This window comes from Aulostomus chinensis, chromosome 16 (assembly GCF_037954235.1).
Source record: "Aulostomus chinensis isolate RoL2024-O1b breed Wild chromosome 16, RoL_Achi_v1.0, whole genome shotgun sequence".
Classification (NCBI taxonomy): Eukaryota; Metazoa; Chordata; class Actinopteri; order Syngnathiformes; family Aulostomidae; genus Aulostomus; species Aulostomus chinensis.
Window position 1 is genome coordinate 14,425,143 of NC_141335.1, and position 23,485 is coordinate 14,448,627.

At 40.9% G+C, this 23,485-nt stretch overlaps 1 protein-coding gene across 5 annotated transcripts in view; it reads left to right on the forward strand.

Annotated features, from left to right (window-relative positions):
- The window catches only part of birc6 (baculoviral IAP repeat containing 6), a 118,215-nt gene that overhangs the window by 62,619 nt on the left and 32,111 nt on the right, over positions 1-23,485 (forward strand). For all 5 annotated transcript variants that reach the window (XM_086179546.1, XM_086179549.1, XM_086179548.1 and 2 more), the window contains exons 60-64: positions 1,057-1,256; positions 2,347-2,680; positions 2,838-3,055; positions 4,300-4,464; positions 4,699-4,870. In XM_086179546.1, the coding sequence (XP_086035672.1) occupies positions 1,057-1,256; positions 2,347-2,680; positions 2,838-3,055; positions 4,300-4,464; positions 4,699-4,870 (1,089 nt within the window). The remainder of the gene's footprint in view (positions 1-1,056; positions 1,257-2,346; positions 2,681-2,837; positions 3,056-4,299; positions 4,465-4,698; positions 4,871-23,485) is intronic.

A 23,485-nucleotide genomic window follows, 5' to 3' on the forward strand; every position in this document is an offset into this window, starting at 1 on the left:
TGGCAAACAACCCTTTCATCGCCCCGAAACGGTAGTGTCTACTAATCCTGGAAGTCCAGACATGTTAATCTCCTTGAAATCTGTTTTATTCATTAACTTAATCACCAGGACAATGTGGGAAGAAAGGAACTCCCTGGAGAGAGATGCAATGAGCAATGAATCATCTACCTGATTGTGTCCTCTGCGAAACATGAGTGGCTTTCCAGTAAATGTCCTATCAATTGGCCAGAGTTCTGTTATCGTCATTTGAAAAAAAAAGAAAAAAAAAGCAAGGCCAGACCATCACAGTAAAATATGTGTTTCTGGTGGACATGGGTTGTGATTTTTGCCTTCACCTTTTATTTCATGTTTGGACTGTCTGATTTGGTCCACAGTAAACAAGGGCATTAGGAGTGCTTTTCATTGTTTTGCTTCTCCTGTGGAGTTTCTGTCCTTGTAGCTCAACTTTAAGACCTATTTTATAATGTGCAGGTTTTGTCTCTCCTGCTTCTTTGTGTAGGTGATTTGGTGCAGTCTTCTTAAAGGTTGAACACTATTCCACAGATGTGGGGGCTGCTGGAATGTGCTAATAAAAGTGACAGCTAACAAAAATGTGAACAAACAGTGTTTGTACTGTAATTGCTTCAATACGTTCGACCGATGTCCAGGATACACACGCCTTTTTTTGATAGTTTTTAAATCATAGTTTAACCATTGGAATTGTCGTGGCTAATAACCATGTCGCATTGTATGATGGTTTCCCTGGTTAGAATATCATATTAATGTGATTTGTCTCCTCATCAGTGTGTGCCTTATCAGCTCATGTATCAGCTCATGTATCACACGTCAGATCCTTTTAAGGATTCCATCATTCCATATCCATGTGAATCAAATGGAATAATATTATGAAGAAGTAGAAACTCTCATTTTCCTTCAGAAGACATTCTTCTGCAATATTGTGATTTATACATACATTACAGTGCAAACAGGATTTTTCAGTAGTCCGAATTTTTCCGAATGTGTCCCAGGTGCCAGACAGGACTTACTGCACAAGTCTTCTCTTTGCTCTCCTTGCAGTGGATCACTCTGACATGCTGAACAGTTGCCCTGAGGATGAACCAATGACACCCAGTGACGAATGTCTTGATGCTGCGACAGACGAGTCCCTGCTCGAGACCAACCCCATTCAGTCTCCACTGCAGGTCTTTGCGGGCATGGGAGGCCTGGCACTCATCGCAGAGAGACTACCCATGCTCTATCCTGATGTCATTCAGCAGGTGAGACGTAGACTCATGGACGCCGGAATAGGCTCGGTCAGTCCAAGAACCACCTGAAGCACATTGTTGTCACTGTAAGAATTGTCTATGTGATAAGGAAAGGAAAACAAACAAACAAACTATGTATTATGCTTGAAAATATGTTGAATATACCATCCATCCATTTTCTACCAGTTATCCTGTTAAGGGTCACGGGGGGCTGGAGCCTATCCCAGCAGCCTTCAGGTGAGAGGCGGGGTTCATCCTAGACAGTCATCAGTCCATTGCAGGGCCAGCACATATAGACAGACAACCATTCGCTCTCACAGCCACACTTACGGTCAGAGTATCCAATTAACCAAGCCCAATCTTGCTTTGGGACTCTGGGAGGAAGCCGGAGTACCCGGAGAGAACCCATGCAGGCACAGGGAGAACATGTAGACACTACACAGAAAGATCCAGTGCCCGAGCCAGGATTCAAACCCGGAACCTTCTTGCTGTGAGGCGACAGTGCTGACCACTGCACTGCTGTGCCGCCCTGTGGAACACACGTTAGAATATATTAATATTTTAATTTTAATTTAAGATTATTTCCAATACCTGTTTTTCCAATAAAAAAAAAAAACCATTAAGTGTGCAAGAAGCAGCCTCAGCTGAGTGATGGGTTAGTTAACCATTCAAGTCACAGACATTGCGATTTGTATTGGACTAAAATTATTATGATGTCGGCCAGTAAATTATGATAATTAATCTGCTCTGGAATTTTCACGAATTACAGACATGGCATTAAATTAGATCAGACAACCTCCTCATTTATAAGGAGTAAATAGAACAAGAAGTCCCCAGGTATGCAATGCAAAACATATTTAAGTTTAAGTAAATAAAACGACAGTCCTGAAGTTGATTCAGGTGGTAAATGTACATTTTGTACAAAATAATTTTGCATATCATTCAAGTATGTAAACAAGTCCGCCATCTCTTCTCTCTTGCAGGTTGGAATATGCCACATGATGACATTGCAGAGTTCCTGCACCTGTCAGCATTGTCTCGTACTTCACACCTCTCACCTTTGCTAAAGTTGCTCTATTCCCCTGGATGTTTTTTTTCACAGGTCAGTGCCCCAGTGGTGCCCTCTGCCACACAGGAGAAACCCAAGGACAGTGACCAGTTTGAGTGGGTGACCATCGAACAGTCGGGAGAGCTAGTGTACGAGGCACCAGAGTCAATTGCAGCTGAGCCACCACCCATCAACAAGCAGCAGTCCCAGTCATCCTCATCATCATCGTCCTCCGTGCAAACCATGTCACCTATCCCCGCCCACTCTCTGGCAGCTTTTGGCCTGTTCCTACGCCTTCCAGGATATGCAGAGGTGCTACTGAAGGAGAGGAAACATGCCCAGTGTTTGCTTCGCCTGGTGCTTGGTGTGACAGACGATGGGGAAGGCAGTAAGTCTGAATCCTTCCACAGCTTCCAATGATGACACTCAGTGGTGTCACTCTGAAATGTTGAAACCTCTTGTATTTTTGTCAAATCAATGAATTTGTCTTTAACCCAAAAATGATCAATTTTCCTATTCTAATTTATACTTTTGCATCATTCCAGGTCACATCCTGCAGTCTCCATCCGCAAATGTGTTGCCCACACTGCCATTTCATGTCCTACGAGCATTATTCAGCAGCACTCCTCTTACCACTGACGACGGTGTACTACTACGCCGCATGGCTCTTGAGATTGGTGCCATCCACCTCATCTTGGCCTGCCTGTCAGCTCTTAGCCATCATGCTCCACGAAACCCCAATGCTAGCACCAGTGTGTCTGAGGTATGGGCCACATGTTTTTTTTAATACTATTATGAGTTGTATATCATGGAATTTTATCCGTATGTGTCAGACTCTAGAAAGAATAGCACGGGTGTTAATGGGATTCTTAAAAAAACTAAACTCATAAACTTAATACAAGTTGTTGCGGTGAGGACATGTTTCAATCCTGAATACCACTATCCTAGCCCTTAATCTGAAATTGAAAATCAAATCTTGACCCTCGAACGACCCTTTAAAGGGATCTAAGAAAGTGAGGACTAACCAAAAATATCCTTCTCTGCAATGGGTGAAAATTTTGACGATCTGTGTGTAGTGTGACATACAGTCAAACACCCTTGTCCCGCAATGTCATTAGTTCACTTTTACACTGACACCAATTTGGCTCTGCGACTATCGCCCCTGCCAGATTAATGGTTGTACAACAAAGCCCCCCTCTTTGTGTGAATACGTTTTATACAGAAGAATGGGGCAGAATGACAGAATATCTACCTTGAACAAGCTGTGTAGAAGGGAAATAGTCTTCCTGGCTTTATTCAGGGCTTCCTTCATGTGTCTCCCAGTGAGTCCTTGACAAATAATTTAATTGCTCAGGCTGAATGATAAGAGGCAAATGGAGCTTTGCGAAGAATTAGGGTAGTTTTAGAGACACGTCCTTTGTATTATTGACACCCTCAGGGTAAGAAGCAGGGGAGGTGGATTATCATGCATAGAGATTGACTCTTAAAATCCTTTGTCATTGTCCTGCACATTAACTGGAATGAGAATATTTTTGCAGAATCCAATATGCAACTTGCATGTGTGAAACTTGACGTCTGCAATGCACAAACACTGAGAAATGACTTCAAAGGGGGGGTGTTATGCTTGTACTGAGATTTTGATCTATAAATGAATGTTGTTGCGTAGTATGTATAAGAGGGGCAAAGTCCCAAACAATGTATTTAAAGTATGTAGCCATCATTTCTATAAGAAGATCCTGCTCTAAATGTTTGCTTTGGAACAGGTTGTTCTACTCTGGACAAGCTGACCTTCAGTTGTTAGGGATTTCAATGCCCTGCACCACGCAGCAGTTAAATACAACTACCGCAAGCTACACAAATGTAACGTTGATCACTGGCAACCACTCAGTTGAAAAACAGAATAAAACATAGCAGATATGAACTAAAACAGCCATTATGTGTGTTATGTCCTGAAATTCAGAGCAACATTGCTGTTCTTCTAAGAATATCTGATACCTGTGTTGACAGCCACAGATATCCAGTTGTCATGGTGGGGGGGCCAATGAGGAGCAGCAGCTCTACTGGGCTAAAGGAACTGGGTTTGGTACTGGATCTACAGCGTCAGGCTGGGATGTAGAGCAGGCCCTCACCAAACAGCGACTAGAAGAGGAGCATGTCACCTGCCTTCTGCAGGTAAGTCACATCCTTACCGGAACTAGAATTGACAAGTACCTTGGTTTTGGAAATACTCATTCACCTTACCACATGGTGGGTTAAACTTCCCCCTCTATAGCTATTTGGCTTCGTAGCTGTCCTGCATTTTTTGGGTTCACCTAAAACCACTTAATCTAGATAAGTTTGGGTGTTGAACATGTCCATGTTGTGGTTCTGCGATTAACCCATCTTATTTCTGCCTTGTTTCACTAGGTTTTGGCAAGCTACATCAACCCAGCAGGCTCCAGCGGCAGCCACAGTGCTGACGCGTCTTCAGCTGACAGCAGAGCTCACAACAGCTCAGCACTGCCAGCAGTGCTACAGGAGCTGCTCAGCCAGTCCTGTCTCATCCCCGCAATGTCCTCCTACCTACGCAATGATTCAGGTAAGCTCCTTCTGTACAGGTGAATGGCATGCTAAACAAATATACAGATGGCTGACAGAGTCAAAGGAAATACTTCCACTGTCATCAAAACACACATTGAGGGAATATGTTGAAAGAATTAGTTGAGTTTACTTACGCAATGTTGATGTGTGAAAACCTTTCTGATGGCTCATGGTCAGCTAGCAAGACTGAGAATGCTAGCAGGATCTTCCTTTTCCTTGGGCAGCGACGGTTTGCTTCTGAAAACTGTTTAAAAAAATAAATTGGAATGGAATGGTCAGCATCTACACACTGAGAAATGTTGAAAATTATTTAACTTTAAAGGAGATGTAGCATGTACCAACGATGCATGTGTTAGACAGCCAGTGACAAACAACAATATGCTTTCATGTTTTTGTGTTTGGTCATTTGATTGAGAAAAAAATGTAACACTTTTTACTTCTGCCAAGGAGGTTATGTGATCACTGGCATTTGTTTGCCCATTTGTCTTTTGACAGGATGACTCCAGAGGTTCTGGATTCATTATGATAAAATTTGTTTGGATGAAAGAACTTAGATTGTGGAACAATTGGTTGGATTCTGGAATTGATATGGAGCTGAATTTGGAACTCATTGTGTTATATCTTAATTTTGTTTGCGGAAAGAAAAAATGTGGTTGTGGTGTGTTGCTGTTGCTGTCTTGAATTTTTAGAACTAGAGGCAACCATAGTTGGACAGTACAGTAAACTAATCAAGAAAATGTTTATTGAGCTCATAATTCAAGAGAGTAGAGGCTAATTTTCTCAAACTTCTATACAGTCTTCTTTTTCTCGTGTGCACTCAGCTTCAGTGCACGTTTAAGTGAACACCACAGTGGCTTTACTTTTTAACCAGGAAGGTCAGTCCTGTTCTTTTATGCTAAAGATTGAAATAAGGGTTAACCTACAAAAAGATGAAATGGGGATGCAGTTAAAATATATTGATGTCTAAAAAAAAAAAAAAAAGTGTTTTTCATTACTATCAAAGGCTAGAGATCTATGAACCTGGCTTTAACACACAGTGTGGTCTTTACATGATTGTAGTAGCATTGGTTCCAATTCCAGTGCATCTGATAAAAATGTAGATCATAAAGAGGAGCAAATGAGCTGTCAGATGTTTTTTTTTTTTTAATAGTTCAGGATTAATATGCACACACCTGTGTATCTCTGCACTGTTTCATAGTGTCCTCTGTGTTCTGAGGTGAGTGACTGACGTGTGCCTGCTTGAATGACTCTCAGGCCTTTGATATCAGAGGGAGTAAGAGCAGCGTATAGCTAATTGGTTCTGAATAACACGGAAGGTGTTTTCATGCTTTTTTGTGTGTGTGTATGTGTGTTAAGATGTTCGGATGGTAAGATGAGTGTGTGTTTTTATTATCATGAAGGCATGCTGAAGTTTGTCAGTTGAATGAGTCGAGGCTTGGAGCAGTAACACCCTTAACTTAGTTTTCAAACTCAAGAATGAAAAGACCAGTCCATCTACTTTCAAGACATTTTCATGTCTTATGGTTTTGGTAATTTTTCTTCTAGTGGAGGATGACAGAATATTGTTGATGACAGAATACTGTTGATGAAGCCGATACCATCCAGTGTGAATCTGGATGGTATCGGCTCAGTATGGCCTTTTCACTTTTCCGTTAGGGCTAGTGCCTCGCACCAGGTGCTTTCATTTGCATCACCTCTGTTGAGGTTTCATACAAGCCCTCACTAAACTAAAAGATGAAGATGTCCGAACACTTTGGTTGAAGTGACTTGACAGTAGAATCATCACAATATGGCTTATTCGCTCACTCACTCACTCAATTTTATTGTTTTATTTCCTGGATTACCAGACCACACAGTTTAAAGGTTTGGGTTCAATACATTATTCATTTTTTTTACATAATACTCCAAAACACCATATGTCAGCATAAGATGTATAGCCTAATGATTCATTCATTCATTTAAAGTATGTAAAGAATCCATTATCCTCAAAGTAGTGTCAGGTAGTGCTGGGAAAACTGAAAGAGTGAGGCCCTTTGACATGATGTACATTGAGATGATTTTAAGGGTGGAAAAGTTTAGCAAGCCCAGGGTTCCCACTGTGTTGTGGTTTTGAGATTAGAATCCCGATCATTTTTGAAATGCACTTTATGGACAAGAAAAGCATCCCCAACATAAGCTGAAATTAATGATATATTTTGATAAAATAACAGTCACTACTGAGTTTCACTGTCATTCATAGTCACCATTGCACTAGTACCTATACTCTTTGCTGGACTTTCTCAGAAAGCACAGAGATAATGAGCCACCCAGCGGAAAAACGTACAGTCCAATATGATCTGTTTCTCTGTTGAACTAACACTTAACAGTTAACAAGCAGTATTGAACCTTGGGTTATGTTTCCAGTGATACATTTTTTTTTTATAGTTCGGTATGGCATCCCTTGTTGAAAGCAATAGTCAAATAATATTTGTTTGTAATCAGCGAGTTGTTCTCACATGATGATTACTAAGAAACAAAATAACAAGGCCTCTATAAAATATATTGATTGCCAGTGTCATTTCACACAGAGGTGTTATGACAGCAAGCCACACACGTAAGTGTAATGGAACACACATCCCAGTACCAAAAGCAAGCCAAGCAGAGACCAGTCAACATGATACCAGGTAATGAAAAATAGCTCATGTTTAATTGGTTCTGACACAGCTATGACTCACTTTATTTCACACATGCTCAAGTAAACAATTGCCTGTCCTCTCAGTAGCACAGTCAAGGTCAGGCTGGTCCATTGCTTCAATCCTGTTTCAGTTCCTTGAAGACTCACATGTTATTAGTGCTGCGCTGACCCCTTTGTTGACAGGCTGCAGTCAGGTTTCAAACTGTTCTCTTCACTCGTCCTCACTTTATTATGGTTTTCATTCTTAAGCCACAAAGTGAAAAAAGTATCACCTGCGAACATGACTATTGTCCATTCCATTCCTTGGTTCTAACCAAAAACATTTTTTCCACGCTTATAGGCAATGAACAATTGTCAATCATCTTAACATGAAAAGAAAACACAATTTAAGTATTTGACCAAAGGAGAAAAAAAAAAAAAAAACACCATTAAAAAAATAAGATCCAAATTTAAGGTCATCTCGCTAACGTGGAAAGGCTTGACCACATCTCATCAGTGTTAGACTCGAAGACCCTGGCAACAGTGAGACATGGTTGATTGTGGTCACAGTCACTGCTTTCAATTGCTGTGTTCTGCCCTTTTCCCATCACACACACACACCCGCATTTTTTTCATTCATTCTGAAAAAGAGGCTTGTCTGGGTTTTTTGTTAATTTCTTCTGGTGTAAGATGTCTCAAACACAGTTAATGCACTGGAAAGAAGTGAAAGGTGGTTTCCAAAAAGCACCAGTTTCTTCTCTTGGGTTTCTATACTCTGTCAGAAAGCATTATGGAAGGCAGTGATGGTGTTTCTGTGGTTAACTTAAGATTTTATATCTTTTTTTTGGTCTGTTTTTTTAAACTCAACACTGACCGAACAATGTAAGAAAACAGATGGGTTGAATTTGTGGCAGAGATGACAGATGAATCAGGTCAACTGAGTTTCTGGCAGCAAACTTTCATTGCTTCATGAGCATATTCTTCATTTTGGAGTCATGACCGCTCGTCATATAGGGTTGGGCAAGTTATGGCAGATTACCATGTTCACACTGATGGTGATCAGAACCAGAATTACCTTGCAGGGTCATCTAAATCCCGCTTAAACCCTGTCCCATTGTAGACCAGTGGGGGTGATGTTTTAAAACAAGCAAAGAGGGAGTGATTCACAGGCTGCTGGAGTGTGGGAATAATCACAATTATTTTGGTCCTTATGGAGGTCACAATTATTTGACTCATTTACTGCAGAATCATTATGCACTTAGTGAACTAAGTAAAATTTCATTGAACCTTCGGTATCATTAAAATTTTGAGAATAGAGGAAAAAAACTAATAAAAATTGTGAAATTAATTTTGAACAAGTTTTTAAACATAAACCTACAACAGCTGTAGATGTCCAACTCTGAAACTCCTCTTGATAGAACTGGAAAGTCATTCAGATTAATTTTTTTACTCTTTATTTTAAGTGTGGAGAAAACAGATTTCGCACTGTAAGACTATTAAGGGTTCTAGTTTGCAGTGTGTCTGCCCTCCTCTTTGCCTTTTGCACTGTCACCCACCAGCTCAGAGCCAGTAACAGAGGGGCATGTTCCACCTCTTTGTGCTTCCTGCTGCTGGGATGTTTAAGGGTGCAGGAGTATATCTGTGTATGCATGCTGGTGTGTGCTAATGCACCCCTGCACTCATAATTAAATAACAGCTGATAAAAAGCATTGTAAGTGTTGTAATTGTTCCTCATTAGCTGGTAAATGACTCGGTGTGTGTGTGTGTGTGTGTGTGTGTGTGTTTGTGTGTGTGTGTGTGTGTGTGTGTGTGAGAGAGAGAGAGAATTTACAGCCCCTTGTTTGATTACGTATCACTACCTCTGCTGTTGAAGCGTAGACTTAATGATGACACAATTGCCTTTAAATGTGAAATGCCATTGCATGTACCCAATTGAAGTCATGGTGCATTCAGTCAAATAAAAGCTGGGGGCTCTGAGACCATCTTCCGTTTTAGAGCCAGTTACCCCAGAGCCCTTAGCTGTCAATAAATGTCAAGAAGAGCTGAGTGTGATGAAAAACTGTGAGACCTGAGCAACCTCCTCCTCTGAAATCACAAGAGCTATTAGTCAGAAATAGATGTTCCCTCTGCTCTATTTATTGCACAGCAAGACAATAGAAGAACGGTTTTACAAAGGGACTCATGTTCTTGTGTTTGAGCTGCGGGTGCATATTTGAGTGCGTTTTTGTGTATGTGTGATCATCTGCATTTGTGACAATTTGCTTCCTGGTAATTGAAGGTATTTCTATCCCTTTTATTTTCAAATTTTTCCGGGATTGAAAAATGAAAGCGTAAAAAAAAATAAAAAAAATAGATATAGATTATTGATAGTTGCGTTCAAAGTTCTCTGATCAGGATCATCAGTCACAGGATGCTGTATCAGCCAATACCCATAACAGAGTGCATTTGAAGCTTTCGGTTTATTGTGCGTTATTATGTGAGAGAGACAAACAAGGATTTTCTGAAGTTTTGTTGCCAGAAGTGGATGGGATCCATGGGAAGCCCCTGCATTGTTGAAAATGTGAAATAGTTTGGATGGAGCTTCAGTGATGTGCAACAGTCATGTTGTGCTGTCCTACCAGCTGGTAGGACGGTCTAGCCGAGTCTTAGAGAAAAACTCCAGTTTATCATGTTTTAGCATGTTGAAAACTAGCAACTAACATTGCTGGGGATATTGAATTAGAGTGATTTAAAAAGCTCTCTTCATGTTAAAAAAGGATTAGCACCATACACACATTTAGAAAATTGGTTTCGAAATAAGAATGTTTCAGACATGAAAAACAAGACCATGTGTTGGTAAAATGTGAATATTGTCCCATGAGGAGATGTCAAAATGTGTTAGACATGCGCCTGGAGCTGAGTATGATTTCTGATAAGCACGTATAAGACACAACTGATCAGGAAAACCACAGTATTATCTGGATTAGAAAATAATTGTGTTCAATAAATGACACGACTCGCTGCTGTGTGGTGTTGGATACATCGTTAGCCAGCACAGCCCTGTGCGCTGATATCTGGGTGACCCTGAAGCATTAGCCCTTACATCTGTCTCAGCCATGGTGACACACAACCAATGGAACTCTAACAATTGTAATCTACCACAACAATTTAAGTTTGAACAAAATTAACCTAAACAATCATTGCAACGGCAAAAACTGAACAATACTGACATTCCCATGAATGTTGGAGCTGGCATAACAATTTAGTCCCACCCACTGCTCACTGAGAGATCAGCAAAGCCTCATTTGAGGACTTGTGAAGATATCAAGATCCTGGCATATCTTTCAAACCCACAACATCTATATCTCAAACTTGTAGTTTTAAGTTGTTAATCATTTTTTTCAGGGAGGTGCAACTTTGGATGTGAAAGTGGGATTAAATTCCCAGCAAAATAAAATCGTATTTCCCTCGGAGAGATAAATCCCCGCATTACTTCAACTAACCTGAACACCTCCACTTTGCCCCTCTGTCACCTTGGCTAGCAGCATGCAGCTGTTTCTTCCTGCTATTCCCCCCTCTACCCCAGAGCTCCTGAGCCCCGTCAGCCCAGCACATTGCTCCCCATTAATCATTTGTGTCTTGTTGAAGCCTTTTGAGATGCATTACAGTTTCTCTCTATAGCCCCATACTCCATCACATGAAGCTTTGCCATTAGTGAGAGCTAATGCCTCTCAGTGTCACCAGAGTATGAATTTATCTTAATCGAAGAATGATTTTTTTTTTTTTACATTTAGTTAGAAATTAACTTGTTTCTGTGTTTCTGTATCTTTTGTAACTTTCTGTAGTATTTGCCATGAAAGTAATTCACCTCTATAGCTGAAGTACCCTCTTTGACTCATCTAAGAGATGATTTCAAATTAATCAAGGCTGCAGCAGGTGGTAGTGCTAAGTAAATGGCTATTTTGTCCCTCCTTCATATGAGTGGGTGTGCACATGATGTTGGATGGTAATTGGAACATGACTGGCTTGCTGAAGGGTGCTTTGTAATCATTCACCACTCCAGATGTGACAAAGGCCGTGTGCCGTTTCCTTTATTACTGGGCTGTGTTTTGTGCGCTTATGAGCTTCCCCGCCTGTTAAATCTGTCTTTCGGTCTGTTTGAGTTCATTCAGGCATTTCGCTTTTGATTCGATTACGGTTATGAGAGACAGACATTGATTAATAATCGCTTATTAATGCATCTCTATTTGTAATTTAATTTTTTCCTCTTTCTCTCTTTGTATCTTGGTGTCAGTGTGGAGTTTCTGAATCTTGCGAGGTGCAGTTACAAACAGGCACATTTTTTCCCCCTTGCAGTATCTGCTGGCCAGGAGTGTGGCAGAATGATGTGCTGGAAAAAAAAAAAAAGGCTTGTTTCATTTCAACTTCTTGAGCCAATCATGTCGAGGTTTGCCCTTGAATGTCTCTGTCGTGGTTAAATATCAGAGGTTGTCAGAGATGTGAGCTCCTGCGTGGGGGGACCGCAAAACTAACTAGCAAGCCTCAGCACTCGCTGGCAGCCGTTCCTGCTCAGAGTGAACTGTCCACAACCAGCCACTTAATGTAAGGTCAGTGAATTCTGTCATCAAGATAAAACATGCACAGATTAAACGTTGAGTTGAGTTGCCGTCTTACCAGAAATTACAATTGCAAAATCTGATTTATTTAAAAGCTAAAGTGTAACCTGCTCTTTATGCATTATTACCATCATTTCTCCACAATTAGAACCCACCAATATCCACAGGGCCCACTCACTTGTATTTAAATGTATTATGTTGTTGTATATAATTTGATAATTATTTGCAACAAATATAACAATTGAACATATCTTAATTTCCCCAACACACACACACACACACGCGCACACACACGCATACACACACACACACACACACACACACACACACAAACAGATTCTGCTAATGGTTTTGTTGTTGAAGTTCTGAATATTTTTTAAAGTTCATTCACTCTGTGTGTGTGTGTGTGTGTGTGTGTGTGTGTGTGTGTGTGTGTGTGTGTGTGTGTGTGTGTGTTTCAAATTCTACTATAGTCTTCCAGATATTGACAGGAAGGTTAATCTTTTGAAAGAAGTACAAAACCTCACTGATAAGGAATTTCATCTGGTATCCTCTGTTTGAACTTTCTTGGTCCTCATCCTCATAATTTGTCTGTGAGGTAAAGAGCTAGTCTGACTCCAGGGCCTTGACCTGGTTCTGGGAGTGAATCTGTGGTGCCTTCCATAATTCTTTCATAATTGTAAATTTGTTGTTAGAACACTCATACCCTTTTCACACTGAAAAACGAGTGTCAACGCAGGTTTTTGTACCTAAGTTTGCTCGGCATTAGGGCGCGTTCAAGCTTCCAGAAGACCAAACTCGGCGCAGATTGTTAAATGTCCGAGCCCTAATGCAGCAAAGGAGGATGGAGTTTTTGGCGAGTCTGGAAGGGAGCCGAAGAAGCTACAGGCGGCACAGTGACAAAATCAGGATGCGACAAGAAGGTTGCGTGAAACCTGAGATGACGCAGGTTGTCTTTTTCACACTGCAGGCAAGCCGAGCCGAATTGAGCCGCTAAACACCCGGATCGCTTGGCGAGTCGGTCGACGTGGTCGAAATGCAGAGTCGATTTTCAGAGTGCCCAAAAACCCGTGTTGACCCGCGTTTTTGGTGCAGTGTGAAAGGGCCTTTACTGATAGTAAGGCTGACACTCGGGGCATCAGCGTTGTCTAGATGCGTAGTTTTGTTGAGACTACATGAAGATCATATCTATGCAGGATGTGCTAATGAGGTATTACCTGGTCGTGCCTGACATTACAAGCGTGACTGGGGGGCGTTAATTCAGACGTTCTTGGGGAACTGATTCAACCTCATCTCACAGTGAACCTTGTACCTCTTTCGTGGACATGTCCAGTAAAGTGTCCACTATAAGCCATCTCTGAGTCTCCAGCCTGTTTCTTTTTTTGTCTGATGAATTCCTTCATCACACAAAATTCCTCTACATTCACTAACAGAATTCCTCCATACAAACATGCTTCTCCAAGACACATTATTGCAGGTGAAAGTTCAACATTAAACGGTGCCACCTTCATTAATTCTTCTCCTTTTTAGATTTAAAATATATTGCTGCTCATCTGTGGTCATATGGATTCTGTTACTGCAAGCTTCCCCTTCATAGTTGAAACTGCCATATGAACTTTTGAAACAGATTGGACCAGGAATGGAAAGTGGAGTATCACCACCAGTAATAATTGCAGTAATCACAGGAATTGTTGTGTGCTTTTTTGTCCACTGACCTGTTCAGGTTCTGCTGATTTTTTTAGTTTTCTCTTGGTGTATGTGTTTCTATCACATACATGCAGAGTGAGTTGTTACATTTAGTTCTTTTCTTCCTGCGCATAGTGTTTAATTTTGAAAGTTGATCGGCTTCAGTGTGGCATTTGTGTGGGGACATCCTGTCTGGCTCAGTCTGCTGTGTGCAGATTGATGGGCCTCCCATTACAAAGGCTTGACCTTTATGTCCTGCTTACATGTCAAATTGGAAAGGCATTAAAATACATACTTTTGTATTTTTGTTTGAGACAAATCCTCCCCAAATGACACCATTATCATTTAATAGCTTTTTCAATGAAAATGAGAGTGATGTAAAAATTTTCTTTTTAATATCGCAAATATCATTCAAAATTTTTGCAATTAGATATCCGTTCAAAATCGTGCAGCTCTACTGTCTACACATCATATTCTAAAGATGTATGAAAACATCTTTGTTAGATACAGATCTCCACAAAAATCACATAATTACCATTTGAAGGGTTTGGTCAATGAAAATTTCTGTACTAATGTCGCAAATCAGATCACAATTGCAATATCAGTCAAAATAATTGCAATGAGAAACATTTTTATAATCCTGCACCAGTCACAAATGGCCTTTTTTTTTCTTTTTTCTTTCTCTTTTTTTTGTACAGTCCCGTGATGTCGAGGCTCTGGCAGTAATTTTGAAGCCTGATCTAGCTGAGTGGCTCATTGATCACCGGTTCATTCAAGTTTATTACTAAGAAACTTTGCGTGTCCAAATTGCACCAAATACATCATGGCACTTCTTTGGGTCCATAGTGATACATAAGCCATGTTTAAAATCGGTCAGATCTGTGGTTGTCAAAATCATTGAGGAAGAGACATACAGAGATTTTCATATTTGAGATGATGAAACAGTAGGATAAAAATGTTACCAGTCCTACTGTTTATTAAGGAACTGGTAAGTGTTTCATTCCTTTTCTGACTTTAATGATTTACATCCATGTCACATCAATTCATGTACCTCACATTAAATCATGTCAAAACCTTTCCTTCATAGTTGTTTCACACACTTGTTTGGGGTTCTTATGGATAAGGCTTTAGGCTATTCTGTTGAATATGTTCTGATGTTTATTGTTAGGACGTGTCCTTTCAGATGTCCTCCATTGCACATCTATATGTATGAGTGTGTGTGTGTGTGTACACATACATACATACCCATACATTTACACACACGTGTGTGTGTGTGTATTTATATGTGTGTTTGTGTGTGTAAATTTCCTGCCCGCTTATGGTCTCAAAGTATGCAGTGATAGAGGAAGTCAATGATGCACCCAGATTCATCTCACATGTAAATCAGCTGTAGAATTTAATTACAATGTTGATATCTTAAATTTCTGCAGCTGGCATAGACCCATTGTCCAATCGACATCTCCATTTTGGGGATTTTTACATTTTAAATTAAGTTGCATTTTTAGAAATATACCCTCTATATGTTTATGTTTTTAGAGGAATAGTCTTACAAAGAATAAGATTTATTGTTAGCAGTTATTTGTATATTAAGGTCATTTTTGAAATGGCAAGAACTTGAGACATCAGTAAAGCAGAGCTCCACATCCGCAGCCACATCTTTGACAGGGCCCAGAAGCTATAAAATTGTTGGCCCTGAGGACTGATTGAATTTGGTGTCCAGAAATGTCTTAAGTAGCTTTGTAACATCATTGTTACAAGCTCTGCTTTTAATCATGTTGCTTAAAAGCCCATCCAGGCAAGTAGCGAATAGTCCCAGCAATGTGAAAATAAATGAATAAAGTATCAGACTGTCACGTTTTGCTCATCCTTCCAATGAGTCAAGCAGTCCCAAGAGGATGGGATCAATGGGTTGTTTATATTTCCTTTCTGACCACAGCGAGGGTCAGTCTTGGCTGGGTTCTCGCATCTGGCTTCCAGCATAGCCTTGTTTTGGCTGTCTCTCCCAGCCCTTTGTTATCTGCCCGGCTCATGGCTGTGACGTGACAATATGGCTTCTTTGTCATCATCCTGAACCAGTCTGTCCAGCATCCTCCTTCTCTCTCTGGGGAAGATGTTCATGTCAGACTTCTCTCTCCAGCATGTGTCGCTTTCTTAATATGCGATCCTTGCAGACTGTTCTCTTTATATCTCATATGACGGTAGATTTGTATGAATGAAATCATCTCCTTTTTCTCCTCACAATGTGGTGTAGATGTATACAAAAACGATAACAAAAAGGTTAAGGAACGTGCCAACAATGCCTAACATGGCCAGTACGGACTCCTCCTGCTCCTCTTTGACCTCCAGTGCTCGCACGTCCTCAATGGTGATGACTGTGGTGCCCATGATCCTGCTGCTCACCTAACCTGGCAAGGAGACTCTGGTCTGGAAGAAAAACAACATGATGTTAACTATGTTATTTACAACATAAATGAAGAAAACAACAAAGAAAATGGCATGAATTTCCATGCTGCTCTTGAGGCTTAACTAATTAGCTAATCCCCCTTGCTAATTTACCAGTTTCTGCACAAAAACAGTTCTGGATTCAGGCAGCCCTGCCAGAATCACCCCCCCCCCCCGCCCCACCACCACCAGGAGGAATCAATCTTAAATCGAACAAAACAATGGCCATGCAGAGCAGAGTGGATATTAGTCTGTGAGCACCAGTGTTTATGACCTGCCACAGCTTGAAGCTAAGCTCCCTGACAACAGCAAGCTTGACACCAGCATTTGCTCAGCTTCATGCTTGGATTATCTGCAATGAAACTGTTAAATTGCAGCGAATAAGGCTCAATGGCATTCCCTTATGTCAAAATAAACATGATTTAATGCTGCCATTTAGAGCTCCTCACACCCACCCACTCCTTTTTTCATATGTTGTAAATGATTAACTACCCCCACGCCCAGGTCCTGATAAGTAGTTGTTCTGAACATCATTCCCATCTTCCTTATGAAAGAGTCATAGAAGATATTGACAAGGAGCTGGAGATGGTGTCATCTCCCAATAGAAATATGTGAGCAGAAAGGAAAACAGGATGGTCTTGGGGCGTATATGTGACTAACTCCAATTCCCTCCTCTTGAAATCTCATGTCACCATACATAAAATGTCATTGAATGAAATTCAACAAATAAGGAAATGCACATAAGTAAAAAAAAGAAAGTGTGGAATAAAGAAATGGCTTACCCTAAGGCGGTTATGGTGTAAAACAACATCATCCGGCATGCTTTTTGGAGCCTCACTGAAACACCATTGCTCTAAAGATATGCTACACGTGAAGACCTTGGGGTAAAGGGGGAGAAGCTGGCTTTTTAGCCATAATCCCAGTGTCCGATGAAGTCTTGTAGAGAGGAATGGAAGGCAGCGATGTCACGACGGTTTTGCGGTGCTCAGCTACGTTTCCAGCGAAAACCACCTTGTGTCATTTCACCAGTCCTCCAGCCTATAGCGCCACCTATCAAGACCAACAACCAAAAACTTCCCTTTTGTTGAAGTCAGCCTCTCAGAAGTCTTTATCAGTGTTCGAACCTAAGGCAGGCATTGCTGCTGCTAAAATACTGGCAGCCTTTTGTTTAGGGGGTAAGGAGAAACCCTATTCCAATTTTCCCCCTCCCACCTCCCCACCATTCTTCTCATTCTCCGTGTTTGCTCCTTCTATTGAGTTCCCTGCCAGTGTTTTGCCTAAACTCCTCCACAGATTTTCTCCACCTCCCTCCTTAGTTTATCTGTAAATCTACACACCCCCTCGTTCTGTAGCTTCCCTCTTGCTTGCTTCGGACTCCTTTGGGGGACAGAGCAATTAGTGCCTCTCAATAAAGCATCTTGCCCAGAGCTGAAGCCCCTAACCCAAAAGTGTGCACGATTATGTCTGTCGGAGTGGTTGGTCTGTCAGCTGATGTGTCTCAGAACAGACAGGTCCCCTAATTAATCGAGTCTGGCAGTTGATATTCCAGAAGAGGAGGAAAAGCTGTAAAATCCCATGGATTAGATGTCTGTAGACAGGCAGAGGCAGCCCAAACACCAGACAGTCGCTATGGCAGTATGGATCTTCACCTTCCGCTTGTGACAGCAGTGTTACGGTAGGTCTCCAACACCAGTTAGTCACCGTGGGAGGACTGTGCATTGCATAACCAAGCAGAATGATGGCGAGAGAGGAAGGACTGATCCTGATGGCCGTGGCAATGAAGGAGAAGGAGCATGAGGATGAGAGGGAGGGAGGGAGGGCGAGAGGAGGCGGAGGGAGGGGGTAACGACATCGCTCACGCTTACTGTTGTCTCCTCCTCTCCCACTGCTGTGGGGGCTGGTTGAACACACATGTACACACCAGTAGGCAGCCACCTAAACAGACATAAAGAAAAAGAGGGAAAGGCAAAAATGAGGTGAATTCAGCCACTTCGTTCTGCGCTCTTCTCCGTTGTTAGTCGAGCCCATCATCAGCTGCTGTTTTTCTGGGAGGATGGGGATAGAAGAGGGGAGGGGGCATCAGGGGGAGTGGGGAAAAAATGATAGTTGAGGCTAGGTGCAGAACAAAGCGGTAGGCAGTGGAAAGATGTGGGGGTCTCTGCACAGTTATTTATCTCCGAGGAGCAGATTTTGAAACAAAGACGACATGCCCGCTGAGCTGTCTCTGCCCTTCTGTTGCTTTAAAACTTAACCACACCTCTCCTGCCTTTTACATTTTCTAATTATGCTTATGTGCTATAGCTGCTGCTCCTCTGCCTCTTCCAAATGGTTACTTTCTCATATCTGTCATGGTGAAGTGTGTCATTATGACCCCCCTTTTCCCACCCTCTTAACAACAGTATTTTGATATATTTCTCTTTATGCTGGCTGTGATAAGTTAATAACTTGTGTATAAAATGTAGAAGTTAAGCATGTTACAGCTGCTGAACAGGTGTCAAAATTATTTTGATGTAAATGCTGTACATTTGATACTAATGAAATCATCTTAAGCATGAAGGATGTCACAATTGAAGCAAAAGTCTTTTTTTTACCTCGTTTAATGCCTATTGCCTATTTTACTTTCAAAATCAAACATTCCACCTCAAAGCAGATCTTAACAGTACAGTACTCTGTTAATCCCGACAGTACAGATAGGCACCAGCCTCATGGATTTCAAGGTTTTTTTGCTACTCAGTTGAGCTACATAATTCTGATCAAACACTTGGTTTTCATCAGTGAATTTTGATACATTTTTAAGTTTTACGTTACAAAAGGTTGACGGATTTAGGAAAAGTCTTGTACACTTGCTAGAGGTTGTTTTTGCCTTTTCTCAAAAAAGCGTAGATGCACAAAACAGAAGATGGAAACCCCTTATAAGAGTAATCTCTGACATAGCTGTTTGACTGGCGGTTCATCATATATTTTATTTTTTCCAAAACATTGTCTTCATCTCCAGAAAGCAGCAACATATACAACACTAGCTGGTACTTCAAACTAAGATGTTGAACCCTGACCCTTCCTCTGGTAGACTGTTCTTCTTCTGCTGTATTCATTACAGCCACAGCAATGTGTAACATTACCCATACTGGCATCCTCTGGCAGCCTATTTTATGTTCTCATAATTAGTTGATGGAAACAGCAAATTCTGACTTGACAATTAAATTAAACACACTCAATGATTTAAAAGTGTCTCCCATGCTTGCATGTAAAGCCCTAGAACCAGTAGGTTATAAGTGCACCCTTGCATCATCGTACTGGTTTATTGCAGCTTTTGCCTTAAAGATCACGGCTTTGAATAAATGAGTGGATCACAAGGTTTTGGATAATCTCTATCTTATATGTAATAGTAGTTGAACATTTGATTGCAGCTCAACTGAATGGGCTATCTTAACTCCACCAACCCTTTCTTCTATTCCCATTTTCAGTATCTGCAGGCGGATCAATAATTTGTAGTTTCAGTGTTGCTGTTATCTTGACCTTAGGGTGTAATAGAGTTTGCAGTTGAATTCTAGGTCAGTGAAACAGCGGTGCTACAATAATCTTATTTCCTTCTTGTATCCTCACAACCTCCATCACTAATTGACCATCCTGACCATTAAAATCAACATCTCATTTTTTTTGGTAAATACTTTACCTCTGGCTTCTTCTATACCAACCCCCCTGCTATTGGTCATGTTTAGACTGTTAGTTTTTCAGCCTGATCACGTGACAAGAGGTGGATAATTTATAAGAAACTGGCACCACCTGTGTTGAGTCATTTATACAACCTTTACAAATTATACATCCCTTAAAAATAAAGACCTCACAGGTCTGTCAATGTAAATATATTAAAGATTTTTTATCACAGCAACGTCTCCAATTTATTTTGTAAAAACAGTGATTATAACAGTAAGGTTTAACCTCTTTCATTGCCTTTCATGGAGAAGATTTAATCTCGACCATCATTCCTATTTTCAAACAGATGACATGGATCAGTTCATAGTTCTTTGTATGGTAACTCCATTCACCTCAACATAAGTTATTTTGCACACAAGTTGTGTTGATTCTCAATCTTGCACCTCTTATGTCCTTTTCAAATTAAGCGTTTTTGAATAGCTCATACGGAAAAAACAATATGGTTGTCTGAAAGAAGTTACTTGATTAGCTTGGTTTTTAAAGGTTTTTTTTTTTTTTTTGGGTACCCAAAATGCTTTCACTGTTATTCTGTCCTTTGAAATGGCACAGAGCTTTAGGCCATTTTTTTCTGTTTGTTCCACATAGTTTTGCTTTGATGCACATTATTTACGGTGTCCACTGAAGCAGACAGTGTGCTGGCGGAGAGATGTCAGAGTTGTACTACTCCAGCCGCTCTCCCCTCTGTTCTGTGGCCCTTGAGGGGTCAGGAAGACCTGACACTGTCCAGCCATAAACTTGAATCCGAATATTAACCACCCACTCGTTCTGACCTGCGTGGTCAACGCCTTCTTTCCCTTGGGAAGTCAACAGACACCCATCCCTTGTAGCAGCAAACAACCCACGCAACAGCTCTCCTGTTCACACATGATTTGAGGCTCAGTGGTAAACCATTTAATGTTATTGAGCTTCACTTGTATTGACCATTAAACTAAACACGTGGGCGTATATATGGAGCGCATAGGCTCAATGAAGACCAGTGTCTGTCACATACTTTGTCATTAGGGTTTGTCATGGCATCAGTTCAGAGGATATGTTATTACCAGTACATTAACAAATTGCTTGAATGGTCACGGCAAAGAGTGAGTGAGTGTGTGTGTGTGTGCGCGCACTTAATAATGAACTGGCTTTAAGGCTGATCACAACTGAGCAGTGCCATCGTATAGCTTTTGTTTGATCCACATGTCTTGTTGAAGGGAACTGAGAAACCGATATGTTGCAAAACAACAAACAGAAATGATCCAATTAGAGGACCTTCAAGTGGGACAGCTGAAGGGAAAAAAAAAATCTCCCAGAGACAAACTGAAGAATTGAGGTTTAAAGATCTGCATTCACAAATTGTCACATGCCAGGTATGTTGACGTGAGTACATTTAGCATGTAGTGTATGTATTCATCCCTCCATCCTATCTTTGACACTGTGAATAATCAGTTTCAAATCGGTAACAAAACAAATATTCATCAGTTATATACAGGATTCACTGTATCCATCATATACCTTCGCACATGCACAACTGCAGCACCAGCTAATTAAGAGCAGTTATCAAGTGGGCTCATTTAGCACTGCAGCTTCTCTGCATCTCAGGTATTCTCATTAGAAATTGGCCATGAGCCCAGAAGCTAAATTACAAGCCCCTCTGAGATTATTAGTATTGTTTCACTTGGAGGAACAAAAAGTTTATCAAAGCAAAGGTAATTTACTTTGGAGGATGTACTATCCGTTATTGGTTTTGTTTGTGTCTCAGATACAGAAATGAATACTTCAATTGTTGAACTGCTGTAGCATTCATGTTACTAATTAACAGCACATAGGTTTCCAGTTCTTAACATTCTCCCCTCTAAAACCTCTCTTTTTTTTCCTGGAGTGGAAACCCTCTCCCTGTCTTACACCCCCTTGAAATGCCAGCCGTCAGTCTTTAAGCTATAATTATAGGAAACTTCCAATCTTCTCCACGAGCAGAATATGCACTAAATTGGGTGAAAAGGAAGACAGGAGTCGTGAGTGGACAACAGGGTTTAGGGGTTAATTAGAATTTCCCTGTCAGGTATTTGATAGCAGTGCAGGATTTTCAGTGGTTGATTATCAGTGCTATTTCCAGGGATGAACTGTTTGACATTGTCCATCTGCAGATGAGCTTGGAAGGGTGTGTGTGTGTGTGTGTGTGTGTGTGTGTGTGTCTGTGTCTGTGTCTGTGTCTTTGTGTTTTTTGTTGTTTTTTTGTTTGTTTGTTTGTTTGTTTGTTTTGGGGGGGGGGTACCCAGATCATTCACAGCCTCACAGGATATCGATTTGACGCATTCTAGACATTATAATCCAACAGCAGTGCCTGTATTTTGAGCAGTCCGTACACATGCCACGATTAATTCTTCGAAAGCACTCCTATTCAGGTCGACAGGCCCCACCTCACCTATTAATCATTCTGAGCTTTCAAAATGGCAACATACAGCACCCATCTCTGAATATTCCTCAGAAGACCTGAAATCACAGCCGGGTCGAGACTTTCTGTTTGCAGCACTAATGATTGCATTTCAGCATGAGCAGGATGTCCTGTTGGAGCTGTCCCTCATTCTATGACCGAGAGGAGAATGTGCTCAAATATTTCACCCAATAAGCCTGAACACTGCTTTAGCTTCCTATTAGCACCAGAGTTTCTAGAATGTCATTGTCATTTTTCTTTGTAGGTCATGTATTTATGAGTTATAAGGTGTCCATTATTAGGTTTAAGTGGAGTAGGATTTTTCATTTTATTTCTATGTTGAAAGAATAGTACCTTAAATACTCAAACACAAGAGTTAGGGCTCTGTGATTTTCAGGAAGTTTATCTTTTACACCACAGCCTTTTATCCCTCTAATTAATTGAAAATAGACCTGCATTGAAAAAGTGTTTCCTATATGTTCCATTTTAATTCTTCCATCTACGGTAAAGTCGGCTCGGCTTTTATTAACCACAGTGCAGAGCAAAACAACTCTGACGTCGGCACAGCAGAGGATTTCAGATGCTCCAAGTAATTACATAGATGTATTGGGAAGCAATAGGGATTCCATGCGAGGTGACATCCAGAGAAACTGGTTAAAGGATCTGAGAGAAGATTAGAGCCCTGGGAGGTCAGTGTTGTGTAGATGCTGCAAGAAAGTAGAGAGCTGGGAATTTCAATATAAATGTAAAACAGCTTTGGAGCCACAAACAAGATCTGTTATATTTCTTTTTAGGCTGGCACTTAAAAGGCAAAGAAACGGAAGAAGTACCCCTGCGCATCCTGGACCGTCCCTCTAAGAAAATTATATGGGATGTATGGCCAGCCCTCTGATGCGCCCTTGTGTCTCAACAGACCCTTGTATTTGATTGTCTTCTATATGAGTGCTGCTTCATTAGTCTGACCAATAATGGCTGAAATTAATCCAACACAGAGTCTTTTACTTGAGTGGCTACTACACTTTAATAGTAGCCACTCTCCCCTAAGGTTTTTAATTCAGTCCATCACTTTGGCTCATGATGGAATATCTTGAACTGTTGAATTGACTGGAA